Below are 13,266 nucleotides of genomic sequence, written 5' to 3' on the forward strand. Positions count from 1 at the left end.
CTTCGTCTTCCAAGCCAAAATCACCACTTTTAAAGCGTGCAAACCACTTCTGGCACGTTCGCTCAGATAGAGCATGCTCACCATAAACTTCCACCAAGATACGATGACTTTCGGCTGCTTTTTTCTTCATATTAAAATAATGAAGAAGAATTCCCCGCAAAAACACATTATTTGGCACGAAATTCGACATTTTCAAGTGTGGTAAAAATATTGTTGTTTACGCTTCAAATAAAAAACTTATACTGACGTTTGTGCCTTACGACAGTAGCTCTCCAATGAATGTTTGGAAATGTGGATCGATGGAATAATAATCAAGTTACGCCATCTGTTGTAAAACCGCACGAACTTATTCATAGTCCTATTAGAAGGCCGAAAAAGCGAATTTTCCAGAATTTTTTCTGAGAAAACTTTTATTTATTAATATAAAAATGTGTACACATATTATGTTATCTTTTAACTGTATTTTAAGACTTAGTATTAGTAAAAATATTTATTTGGAAAGGAGCTACAGCTGATCTCCCGGAGCTCCTCTCAAAACAGGCGTTTTCCGGTGACCACTATATCTCTGAACTGAATCCTCTGAAATTAAAATAACAAACAGATTTCGTGAAAGTAATGCTAAATCTAGTAATTAATCGTAGGAAAAAGCAAAGTAAGTTTTTTTGACGAAATGGCGGTTTCTCAAAAAAAAATCGATTTTTGACCAAAATTTCGGCTTTAAATTGTTTATAAAAAAATTTTTATCGGTGAGAAAAAATCTTCGATTAATTACTAAAAAAAAATATATTTAAGAAACTCGTGTTAAAATTTGAGACTAATCGGTTTAACCGTTTCGAGTAATGTTGGTCACCGACTTTGAAAACACAATTTTGAGAAAAACGCGTTTAAAGTTTGAAAAGCACTTTCAAGCACTCTGAAATGCCTTTTCAAATTTCGTGTAACTTCGAAAATATTCACGGGAACGATATTAAATTTTTTTTCTAAAACAATCAATTTTTTTCCAAATTCTAACTGTATATAACCCATTAACATAAAAAGGTATGCCAAAGTTACTACTCTGTGAACTACAAGCTGACATTGTAAATGAGGAGGATCTCTATCCTTAATAGAGATGCTATAGTGCTCGTTATCGTCAAATCCTTAACATGGAGCTCTAAAATTAGTGAGTGATAGTTTCATAAAATATCAATTATTTCTATCATGGCACAAAACAAAGAATCACCTTATGAAGTAATTAAACAATTCTACTTATTTTATTGACAGCATAGAATTTTTATTTTTACTAACTTCTTCACGCAAAATGTAACTTGAGGTAGAAAATTTCAAGTCATTATATTAGAATATTTTTATTTTACACTACGTCTACATATAGAGATAAATAGAGACCGAAATATTTACAAATTTTTATCCCAGCAAGCTTTACAAGAAATTTCTTCTTCTTCTTCTTAATTGGCGCGATAACCGCTTACGCGATTTTGGCCGAGCTTAACAAAGCGCGCCAGTCGTTTCTTTCTCGTGCTAACCGGCGCCAATTGGACACACCAAGTGAAGCCAAGTGCTTCTCCACCTGATCTTTCCAACGCAGAGGAGGCCTTCCTCTTCCTCTGCTACCACCAGCTGGTACCGCATCAAATACTTTCAAAGCCGGAGCGTTTGTATCCATTCGGATGACATGACCCAGCCAACGAAGCCGCTGGATCTTTATTCGCTGCGCTATGTCTATGTCGTCGTAAAGCTCATACAGCTCATCGTTCCATCGTCTGCGATATTCGCCGTTGCCAACGTGCAAAGGTCCAAAAATCTTACGCAGAATCTTTCTCTCGAACACTCCAAGCGTCGCTTCATTGGATGTTGTCATCGTCCAAGCTTCTGCGCCATACGTTAGGACGGGCATGATGAGAGTCTTGTAGAGTGTTAGTTTTGTTCGTCGAGAGAGGACTTTACTGCTCAGTTGCCTACTTAGTCCAAAGTAGCACTTGTTGGCAAGAGAGATTCTACGTTGGATTTCAAGGCTGACATTGTTATCGGTGTTAATGCTGGTTCCTAAATAAACGAAGTCTTTTACAACCTCGAAATTATAACTGTCTACAGTGACGTGGGTGCCGATACGCGAGTGCGCCGACTGTTTGTTTGAAGACAGGAGGTACTTCGTTTTGTCCTCGTTCACCACCAAACCCATTCGCTTTGCCTCTTTATCCAGTTTGGAGAAGGCAGAACTAACAGCGCGGTTGTTAAGGCCGATGATATCAATATCATCGGCATACGCCAACAATTGTACGCTCTTATAAAATATTGTGCTTGAGCGATTAAGTTCTGCGGCTCGTACGATGCTCTCCAACATCAGGTTAAAGAAGTCACACGACAGCGAGTCACCCTGTCTGAAACCTCGTTTGGTATCAAACGGCTCGGAGAGGTCCTTCCCAATTCTGACGGCGCTGCTGGTGTTGAGCAACGTCATCTTACATAGCCGTATTAGTTTTGCGGGGATACCAAATTCAGACATCACGGCATACAGGTAACTCCTTTCCGTACCGTCGAATGCAGCTTTGAAGTCGACGAAAAGATGGTTTGTGTCGATTCTCCTTTCATGGGTATTTGCCAAGATTTGGCGTATTGTGAATATTTGGTCGATGGTAGACTTTCCAGGTCTGAAGCCACACTGATAAGGTCCAATCAGTTGGTTGACGGTGGGCTTCAGCCTTTCACACAATACGCTCGCTAGAACCTTATAGGCGATATTTAGAAGACTAATCCCGCGGTAATTGGCACAAATTGCAGGATCGCCCTTCTTATGGATTGGGCAGAGCACACTTAAATTCCAATCGGCAGGCATGCTTTCATCCGACCATATTTTGCATAGGAGCTGATGCATGCACCTTACCAGCTCCTTGCCGCCATGTTTGAATAGCCGACAGTCCGTCGGCGCCCGCGGCTTTGTTGTTCTGTAGCCGTGATATTGCTATTGTCACCTCGTCATGGTCGGGTAACGGAACGACAATTCCGTCGTCAACGATTGGGGTATCGGGATCTTCACATTCTCTTTTTTAAATGGCGGGTCCCAAACCCAGCGCACAACTAGCTATGCTGGGATGCATCGCCTTCTCACGTTAGCTCACTCCCGAACGGGTGTTCGGAAGCTAAACAGAGGATACGTGGGCTAATCCCGGACGTTGTGAGCTGCTTAAACCATATGTAGAAGAATCGTCCTGGCCACTCCCAAGTGAATGGCGATCAGTAACTTTCCCTACTTGCGTGGACTTCTACACATGGAACCATTCTCCACAAGAAATTTCTATTTCTGTTTTATATCAAAATAGTCTAGCCGTTATTCGTTTTGCGCTACAACTCCAATTAGAATAATCATTGAGAAACGGAATATTTAAAACTTTCGAATTAGCTCGAATTATATATTTGGAAAATCTCTGTTACAAACACAGCTTGTATTTACAGTCATTCACACTTTATTTGATACAGATACGATTTTATTGAGTGTACAGTTTTTTGTACTTTATGTTAAGAAATGAAATGAAACAAAATAAATAAAATATCTGCATACTCTTTTTTCACATTTTCGCAAAATATTATGAAATATAGAACACTTAACAAAAAAATCGTATCAAATCTTTATCGAATAAGGTCTGAGTCAGTACAGTCAGTCAGTATGTACACTTCTGCACATAGCCACTTTATCTTTCTACAATATTCGCAATATTTGTCTATGCTAAATTTTTTTCGTTAATTTTTCATAAAAATATAGTTCATTCTATAACAAAAAGGTTATAAATAAAAGTTGCGAACTTTGTAAAAATAAAAAAAAAATTTAAAAAATTTCAAAATATTGTCATCATATTCAAGACTCTAATCAGAAACTCTGTAAAACTTCTGGGTATGCAGTTTTATAGCCCACACAATTTTAGTAGATTAAAGTGTAAATTTCAAGTCGCTCAGAAATTGCGTGCATTTTTCACAATTTTTTTTTCATTTGCATACGATTCAGAGAAGAGTCTCCAATGCGCAACTAAATCCGCAATAAAAAGACGAAAATGGAATTGGATTGGGCATACTCTCCGTAGACAGAACTAGCTGTGAACTAGACAGCTGTTCCACGGTAGACAATGGCAAGCCTCCGAGTGTATTTCTGCCATGAAAAAGTTCCTCATAAAAACCATTTGCCGTTCGGAGTCGGCTTAAAACTGTAGGTCCCTCCATTTATAGAACAACATCGAGACTCACACCACAAATAGAAGCAGGAGCTCGGTGAAACCCCTAACAAAAGTTTTTTTTCCTTGTTCACTCCTCTTGGGAGCATAGGGCCTCGACAAGACTCAGTCTTGCGTTGGTTTCGTTAATCTATTTTGATTTCTGACAGGGTAGGTGATTAGCCTGTCCTAAGTAGTGGGAATGCCCACTTGTCGTTGCTTAGGAGCAATGCCTTACTGCTTGAAGCGCCATCTGTGTCATCACACAGATGATTGAGGGCTTCGCTAAATTTGGTGTGTCTGCGCTATGCCCGCTTCCTTTTGCTGGCGCCACTGATACAATGTGTAACTGTGTGTTGTTCTTGCTTGTTTTAGCAGCCACAATGCAAATAATGCGCTGACTATTGTGCGGGAGTAAGGGATGGAAAGGATAAGTTTTTGGGGTGGAGCAATGAGCTTTTTTTGTTTTTTTGAATAGTGCAAGGACCGTGCTGTACGTGGAAACCCGGACCCACAACCTGTGGGATGGCAGGCTAGTGCACTTAACAACGCTAGATTTCCGAGGCCGCCCAGAAGTTTACGCGCCATTTATTTGTTTATTTATTTATTAATTTTTGTTTTTTTTGATATGTTTAAATATTTTATGGTTATACTATGGTGAAATTGCCTCACTGATATTCTCTAGGCTGAAAATTTTATACTACTCACTAAGCCATCTTCTTGCTTTAAAGTTTAAAAATATTATAACGGTTTTATCATCATCTATTTATCAAGCTTATAGAAAAGCTTTTTCATTTTAGAATAAGTGGTTTTTTAAATTAATTTTAATGTCAATTTAATACTTTTCTTCGTTTTAGTCCACCAACCTTTTTTAAATGTTTCATGTTTTCGATCAAGCATATACATACATATATATTTTATTAAAATAGGTTGCTTCAAATATATTTAGATCTTCAGGTTTTTACGCATATGATTCATAAAATAATATAAAACGTATGGAAAATTATAATTACTTTAGTAACCTCTAATGAATTTACAATAACATTATATAATATAAGCTTAACGAGGCGTGGCAGTACCGATTTTCTTGCTTAATCATAACTCAAATATGTACTTTAAAACCAATACATACACATCTGATAAAAAAACAATTATTTATTCTATAAAACTATGTTCTTTCTTATTCTGTATACACTTTCAATTAATTTCGATATTCTCATGAAAACTGATTTATCTGCTTATACATAAAGAAAAAATATTTCCTACAAATGGTCTAACGCATTTTTGGCGTACACAGTCTACGGATTCGTGTACAGAGACACATTTGTATGAAAAATTTTAAGAGGGTTCTAGATCTTACGCTGCCTTTAAAAACCCATCTTTGTATTTTTCACTCGAAAAATAATGCGTGCGAGAGTTTGGCAGCTGCTAAATGCGTTGCCTTCTTAGGTGACTGAAAACAAGCGAAGCGACCTGCATACATACATTTATTCCCGCCTCATGCGTAAGAGGAAATGAAATTACGAGGGATCTTAAAGTTTTTTTTTTGCATTTAGACATACTTTTCATGTAACGCGTACAAGTAGCATTAATACAATTTGAGAAGCTTCACTGGCTAGTTATTTAATATTAAACACAACACAAAAACCGATTCTTATTCTCAATTAGAATTCCGCTTTCAAAACACTTTAAAACGCTGCGATACGCACAAAATTGCCAATACCAAATAACAAATGACAAATACCAAATACGAAATTCGAAATACTTACAAAATATAATTTATTGCACACACACACATATATGCCAATATGATTAATATTTAAATACTCTATGTAATTTGATAACCGAGAAATATGTACCAAGAAAATTAGCTTATCGGGGATTATGTGTATGTATGGTTCTAGATTCTGCAGAATCTGCAAAAAAAAAGTGCTGATCGAAGAGGGAGAATGCATAGAAAAGACAAAGATGGCTTGACTAAAAGCAACCTCATTTTGAAGGTAACCCAACCAACAATTTTCAACATTTTTTAAATGCAACCCTTAATTGATTGATTAATTCTTTATAATTGATTAATTGATTGCTATTATAGTTAAATATTATTGAATCACTAACGCGGAATGATTTACCCTATATTTCAGTTTTAAATAGTACCGAAATTTGTATTTTATTAGTTACCATGATTGCTTCCTTTTGAGTTAATAATATTTCTAAGTCTGCCTTTGCCTTTTAGATTGACGAAAATACTTATGAATATTTTGATGCATAAAAATTCAATCTGCTTCTTTACTTGTAACGCACTTACACACACACACGGTACTTATTATAAGTATGTATATTATGTGCGGCGTGGCGTGGCGTTGCAACACAACATTTATCCCTCTTAAAGTCGGTGGCCAAAACAGGAAGAACTTAAATGGAATATATAGCATATCAAAATGATTATTCATTAAAAAAAAAACATATTTACGCGTATATTCATTTACCGACTGCATACGTAATTGTCTACATAAGTATATGCATATGTATGTATGTATGTATGTATGTGTATCCTTCCAATTCCAAGAACCAAACAGAAAAACTTTGGTTGCACTGCTATCGACTACAGGGAATTTGTTGTTGCGCTCGTCACCAAGAACTTGTACTAAATGCTTTTGCTTCGTTTAAACCACACGTTGTAATTCCAATTAGCGCTTGAACAAAAAACCAAGAAAGCAAATTGTGTAATTTAAAGAAAGCAATTGATTTGTTGTCAAACTCAAATTTCATTGTATACACCATGCGTATACACATGTACACATATCAGCATACATACATAAGTACATATATACTCGTACATGCATACATGCATACATACATACATATGTACATATGCATTCAACCTTGCAAGCTGTTCTGCATTCTTTCGTTGACATTTGTATGTACAAAGGACGTTCAATTTGTTACGCTTCTGTTGAATTTAGTTAAATCCTGTTTAATCCAGTTCGATATCATTCCATTCAAATCAAATTAGCAACATATCTACATACAGTGAACCAAAAATAAGCTGCGGCACTTGCTTGTTCTGACTTCCATCCTTTATAACTTGAGGCCGGTTCAATCAAGTTTCAGAAGGCAAAAGCCAATATAAAGCATGCAATTTAGTCTTTTATTATAAAAAACGAATATAATGTAATTTTTAAGTTATTTGATAGTTTTCCAGTAAACAAAATAATACCTTCATTTTACAACTCAAACATAAGTGGAGACGAATTGTAGCGGAAGTAATGGTTCACGACGAACTGTCATGCTATGATGATGATGATGAACATAAAGTGGGACAGTAATGAAAATATGGAAATAAAGGAAAATCGATGAGCTTATATTTTGTGCATTATCCCTTTGCTCTAATTACTGCTTGTAGACGTCGTTGCGTGGAGTCTACTGGAGTTTTGGTGACATTTCTCGGAAAATTTTCCCATATCTCTTCAATGGCTGACTTTAGGTCATTTTTACCACTACTCTGCCGTTTGCGCAATTCTCTTTCAATATGGGCCCAACCGTTCTCAATGGGATTGAGATCTGGACTCTGAGAAGGATGGGGCAATGCTTCTTTTACATTGTAAAGCAACCGTTCTCTCACAATCAGCGCAGTATAATTTGGGCCGTTGCCGTGAATGAAGGTGAACGTTTTATTTGTTTTTTATTTATTTCATATACAAACAAGACGCTTACGGACAGATAGATACAAGCAAAATCCTGACAAGAGTCTTATAAGTGAGTTTAGAGTAATAAATATTAAAGTCTAAGGAAAAAGAATAAGCATTAAGCCAGCGTCCTCCTAAGAGGAGTATTCATTCCATAAACAGTTTTAGCAATACCCACAAAAAACCATTTATTACAAAGGAAAATGCGTGAGGGAGCATTAAATTGATTTTTATTGGGCAGATACGGACAATCTATTGAGCCCGCACAAATATCAAAGACAAAGCGCATCGGCAAAAGAACACGCCTAGACTCTAAGGACATTAGATTTCGTAATAAACAACGAGAGCGATAGGACGGATTGGGATCAATGAATTTTATCGAGCGCACAAAAGCTCTCTGAACAGATTCTAATCTATTAATATAAACCAAAACCTAGACCGAATTAAGTTCGTATACAAAAGTTTGAGAGTATGGGATCAGAAAAAGAAGAACTAGTTGAACGAATAAATCCTAACATTGCGAACGATTTAAAAAGAATATAGTTTATGTGGGTAGAAAAGTTGTGCTTGGAGATAAAATAAACACCCAGGTCTTTTAATTCACTAATTGCCTTTAGCAGCGAGGAAGCCGAGAGTTGTAGTAAGCTGTTGGAGCAATATTAAAAACTTTCGCGTACGAAGTATACTGGCATTTATTAATGTTAAGGAGCAAACGATTAAGCACGCACTCACCAACTATATAAGTTATTCAACTCACCCTGGAGAATGGATGAATCTTCTGGGCATTTAATTTCATAAGGGATTTTCAGATCATCCGCGTATAGAAGAAAATTACGCATGGAAAAACAGAAGGAAATATAGTTAATGAAGAGGATAAATGGTAACGGACCTAGACACTACCTCGAGGGACACAAGACCAAGCAACAAAAGAATATCGCCATACCGTATCAAGTCGAACAATACAGTAACTATTATTTAGAAAACAAAAAAACTACTTAAGAAATTGAGAGTGTGGCCAAAACCCTCAAGTTTAGCTATTAATATTGGGTGAGATACCCTATCAAGAGCCGTAGAAAAGTCTGTAAAGATTGCATCCACTTGGAAACCCCAAACAATCCTCCGTGAAGACAGCTAAATTTGTTAACGTAGATCTGCCCGGAACAAACCCATATTGAGTGGGACATAACAAACGGTTTAACGGCAAAGTATGTTTAGTCTTTGACTATATACTCAAATAATTTACTATGACTATATACTCAAATAAATAACTGTAGATAGCTCGGAATTAACTGTAATTTTTGATCCAAAAGTCAATCGGCTTGCTGACGTATTCTTTAGGATAGTTCAACCTTTTAGTCACATAAAAATGTGTGAAAATAATACAAAATTAAGAATCAATTTACTTTTGCTCGACATGACCACCTTTTGCCTTGGCTATGGCCTTGAGACAATCCAGAAACGAATCGCAAGCAGCCCAAATGTGACTTGCAGGTATTTTGGCCCACTCGCGGAGAATAGCTTTTTTCAGCGCATTGAGACTTGTGAATAATCTATCGGATTCGCGTCTGGTGAATTTGAGAGTCATTGTGTGGACGTTATGAAGTTCGAAACGTTGTGAGCCGGTGCCATGGTCTGCCACCGATATGTTTGTCTGCCCACGGCTTCAAAGCAACCTCCAAAATACTTGCCAGATAATATTTCGCATTTACCTTAACGCCTGGCTTGAACGGTTGGAGAGCGCCCATCTGCGGTTGCAGCGGCCCAAACCATTACCTGTTGCGAGTACTTATTATTATATAATGCAATCACACTATTACGTTTGAAGCCCATTACTGATTTTCTTTTTTCGCGTTTACTCTCGGCAAAATGCTTCCGCGCGCCATATTCTGGACTGTCATTTATCCAACTAACAGACAGCTGATGCAGTTACATCAACTACGCGAGCGGTCTGAAGTTGGTTACACTTCGAGTGCCGGACCCTGTACACACTAAATTCGTTACTGTTCAGGAAATGTCTGTTATTTTGTGAGTGTACCTCCACAATTGACAAATTTTTAAGTGATTCAGCAATGTTAATTACAGAAATTTTCGGGTTCTCGCTTATTAAACGCATAATCCTACTCTTGGTCACATTTGAGTTAATTTTGGAAACTCTTCCAGTACCAATTTTTCTAAGAAAGGAATGGTTTTAATTCTATTTTTTCAATATCTTAAATACTGTTGACTTAGATTTTTTCAAAACCTTTTCAAAAAGCCGGTTAACGGTCTGCTATTGACCACACCATTGAAAATCTGTTCAGGATGCTTTTAAATCACTCCATGTTTGCTTATTCATCTTCACTCTTAAAAACTTACAACGTCAATCCAAATGTGAGAAATAAAACAAACTTTGTAGTTGCGCTATGGAAAAGAATAACGGAATACGCATAGTTTACGTAAATGTGTTAAAACATTAGGGTGTCCCACTTTTTGTTTGACGCGGAAAAATCATGCTATTACGGTTATTAGTTAAATAAACGGAGTTATTATTATTATTTGTTTGTCTTTGGATTGATACATTCTTACAGACTATGTTAAGCTAATGTACAATAATTTAGTAATTACTAAGAAAAAAACGATTTAAGATGGTTGACTAAGATGCCATACGGTCATCTAAAATCAGCACCAGAAAAATTGAAAAACAAATTTAAATCTGCACATGCCGGTTAATATTAAAACAAAAACTGTGCATAATGAATAGTCAAAAATGCAATATATTCAACGCAAATGATTTCCTAAAAATCTATGAATAATTTATTTATTTATGCACATTTTAATTTTTTGATTATTAGTGTCCCAGTTTCTTTTTTTTGGTTCACTGTACAAACATCAATTCAATAACTTCAAAAGGAATCCGCGCTATTGGGTTGTACGAATACAATGAAAAAAGCGTAAGCAATTACGATTATTCACATGCATATTTATTTACTCCTGCCTACATAGCTACATAAATACTATTAAATCGTACATTACTATTCTTTTGTTCAACTAAATTTTGCTTTCGCGCATCAAAAACATGCTCTTGTTGATTTTTGCTAATGTTCAAACAATTTGCTCAAAGTGTAAGTTTCTAAATAAATATTGTACGATATGTATGATCGTATTAATATTACGTAACACCCGTTTTAAATATTGTATTGTATTGTATTGTATGATATTGTAATGTATGGAACTTATTGTGATGCGATGCGCAGTGATGCACCTCAAGCTTTCAACGTGCAGCCTATTTTAACTGTCATTGTACATATGTACATATATGTATAAGTATTTGTACATGTATACATGAATATTTAAATTTATACTACCAATAGCGGCTACTTCTGGCCGAGTTCGACAACATTACAATTCGATAACTCGGCATACTTTCCAAATCTGGACGCACTCATTTTTCTCTCTTTCCGGGTAACGCGACGCGTCAGCTGAAATCCACTAATATTTAAGTATTTCTTAACAAAATTTTCAAGCTATAAACTAAATTTGTAAATACTAATGCAAAGATCTCGCTGCAGTTTCAGGTCACAAACGAGTACATAGATGAAATGTATATCAACCCAAAACAGCTGACGCAATGTCGAGATGCTTTGCGGCTTCATAAGCCTTATCAGCTGGCTAACCCAGAATTGGTTTATTTGGTAATCGGGAAGTATATAATGTAAACGAAATACTCGGAAAGTATGCCCGAAGAACGACGAATTGTAACTTTATCGAGCTCGAAAGATCCATAGTCTTAGAATTTTTAGCTTTAAAGAGCAGCTTTGATAGTGTCTAAAATACATATTTATATACATTTTTTTTACTTACAAACTAATTAGTTTTTACAAAAAACTCAATATATGTGCATATATCATATGTGCATATGTGTATGTATATGTACATGTATGTGTAAATACATAGGTAGGTAGCTTACTTGCAAGGCTGAATTCCCGTATAATGTAAATATGAGTATGTATTGGGTGTGCAGATAGAAAATCGTAGCAAGCAAGCGATACTGCGCTAACCAGATTGAAGGCGTTACGTGGTAAGTTCCTGAATGAATATCTAAGCAGCAGTCTTTTTTTTACACAGCTCGTATTTGGAAAACTTTACCGTTGGAGGTCAGGCTGGAATTTTACAATAGGTACCACTTTTTTGTTCACAACTTTTAGAAAACTTCTGGGTACTTAGTTGTATAGCCCAATCAATAGTAAAGGGTGACTTTTTAAGAGCTATAGGAAAGTTTTTCAAAAAAACACACGTAAAATTCAGAAAAATTCGTGAAATTTTTTTTAAATCGATAGTAGAGTTCATATAATTTAATGTTTGAAGATTATTTCATGGAAATGTTGACCACGACTGCGCTTCAAATGGCCCATCCGCTTAGTCCAACTTTTGGAATACTCGTTCCAATGTTTCCGCCGGTATCTCACATATTAATGCTTTAATGTTGTCTTCCAATGCGTTAATTGAAGCAGGTTTGTCTGAATGGGCATGAGCTTTAACATAGCCCCACAAAAAATAATCTAAAGGCGTTATATCGCACGATCTGGGTGCCCAATTGACAGGTCCCGAACGTGAAATAAAATTTTCACCGAACTCGTCGCTCAACAAGTCCATTCTTACGCGTGCTGTGTGGCATGTGGCACCGTTTTGCTGAAACCATATGTCATGCAAGTCAAGCTCTTGCATTTTGGGCAAAAAAAAATTGGATATAATTTCACGGTAGCGCTCACCATTCAAAGTTACTTTACGATTCGCAGAATCTTTGAAGAAGTACGGTCCAATGATACCTCCAGCCCAAACTGTAACCTTTTCTGGATACATTGGTAGCTATTGCAATTCTTCTGGCTGATCTTCACTCCAAAATCGACAATTCTGCTTATTTACGTACCCATTGATCCAAAAATGAGCTTCGCCGCTGAACACTATTCTTCGACAAAAAAGTGGATCTTAAACTTTCTTAACAGAACACGCATTTTTATAATAAAATTCAATGATTTGCAAGCGTTGTTCGTTTGTAAGACGATTCATGGTTAAATTATAGACCAAACTGAAGATGTTTGACAGTGAAACAAAACACGAAACGTGCGTCAGCTGTTTAAACCAACTGTTTAAAAAGATAATAGCTAAAAACTCACCCGTTAGTATAACAAATTGTGTGTTTCAAATCGATCAAAATTCTCGTTGGCTTTTGACGATTTTTTTTTTTTTTTTTGCTGAGACGTTGAGCGTTTTCTTAGATATAAGGCATCATATGCGAAAAAAAAACTTGTCAAAATGTAAAGAGATTCTTGCGCGAATTCTAACTTACACTTTATTGTACTAAAATTGAATGGGCTATAAAATTACATGCCTTGATTAAAAAG

At 36.1% G+C, this 13,266-nt stretch overlaps 1 protein-coding gene across 7 annotated transcripts in view; it reads left to right on the plus strand.

Annotated features, from left to right (window-relative positions):
* The window catches only part of LOC128868733 (uncharacterized), a 90,523-nt gene that overhangs the window by 57,723 nt on the left and 19,534 nt on the right, over positions 1 to 13,266 (plus strand). For 4 of the 7 annotated variants that reach the window (XM_054111165.1, XM_054111167.1, XM_054111166.1 and 1 more), the window contains exon 8: positions 6,104 to 6,199. The exons of the other annotated variants lie outside the window; for them this stretch is intronic. In XM_054111165.1, the coding sequence (XP_053967140.1) occupies positions 6,104 to 6,199 (96 nt within the window). The remainder of the gene's footprint in view (positions 1 to 6,103; positions 6,200 to 13,266) is intronic. 7 annotated transcript variants of the gene reach the window in all.

The sequence above is a fragment of the Anastrepha ludens genome, chromosome 6, assembly GCF_028408465.1.
Source record: "Anastrepha ludens isolate Willacy chromosome 6, idAnaLude1.1, whole genome shotgun sequence".
NCBI lineage: Eukaryota > Metazoa > Arthropoda > Insecta > Diptera > Tephritidae > Anastrepha > Anastrepha ludens.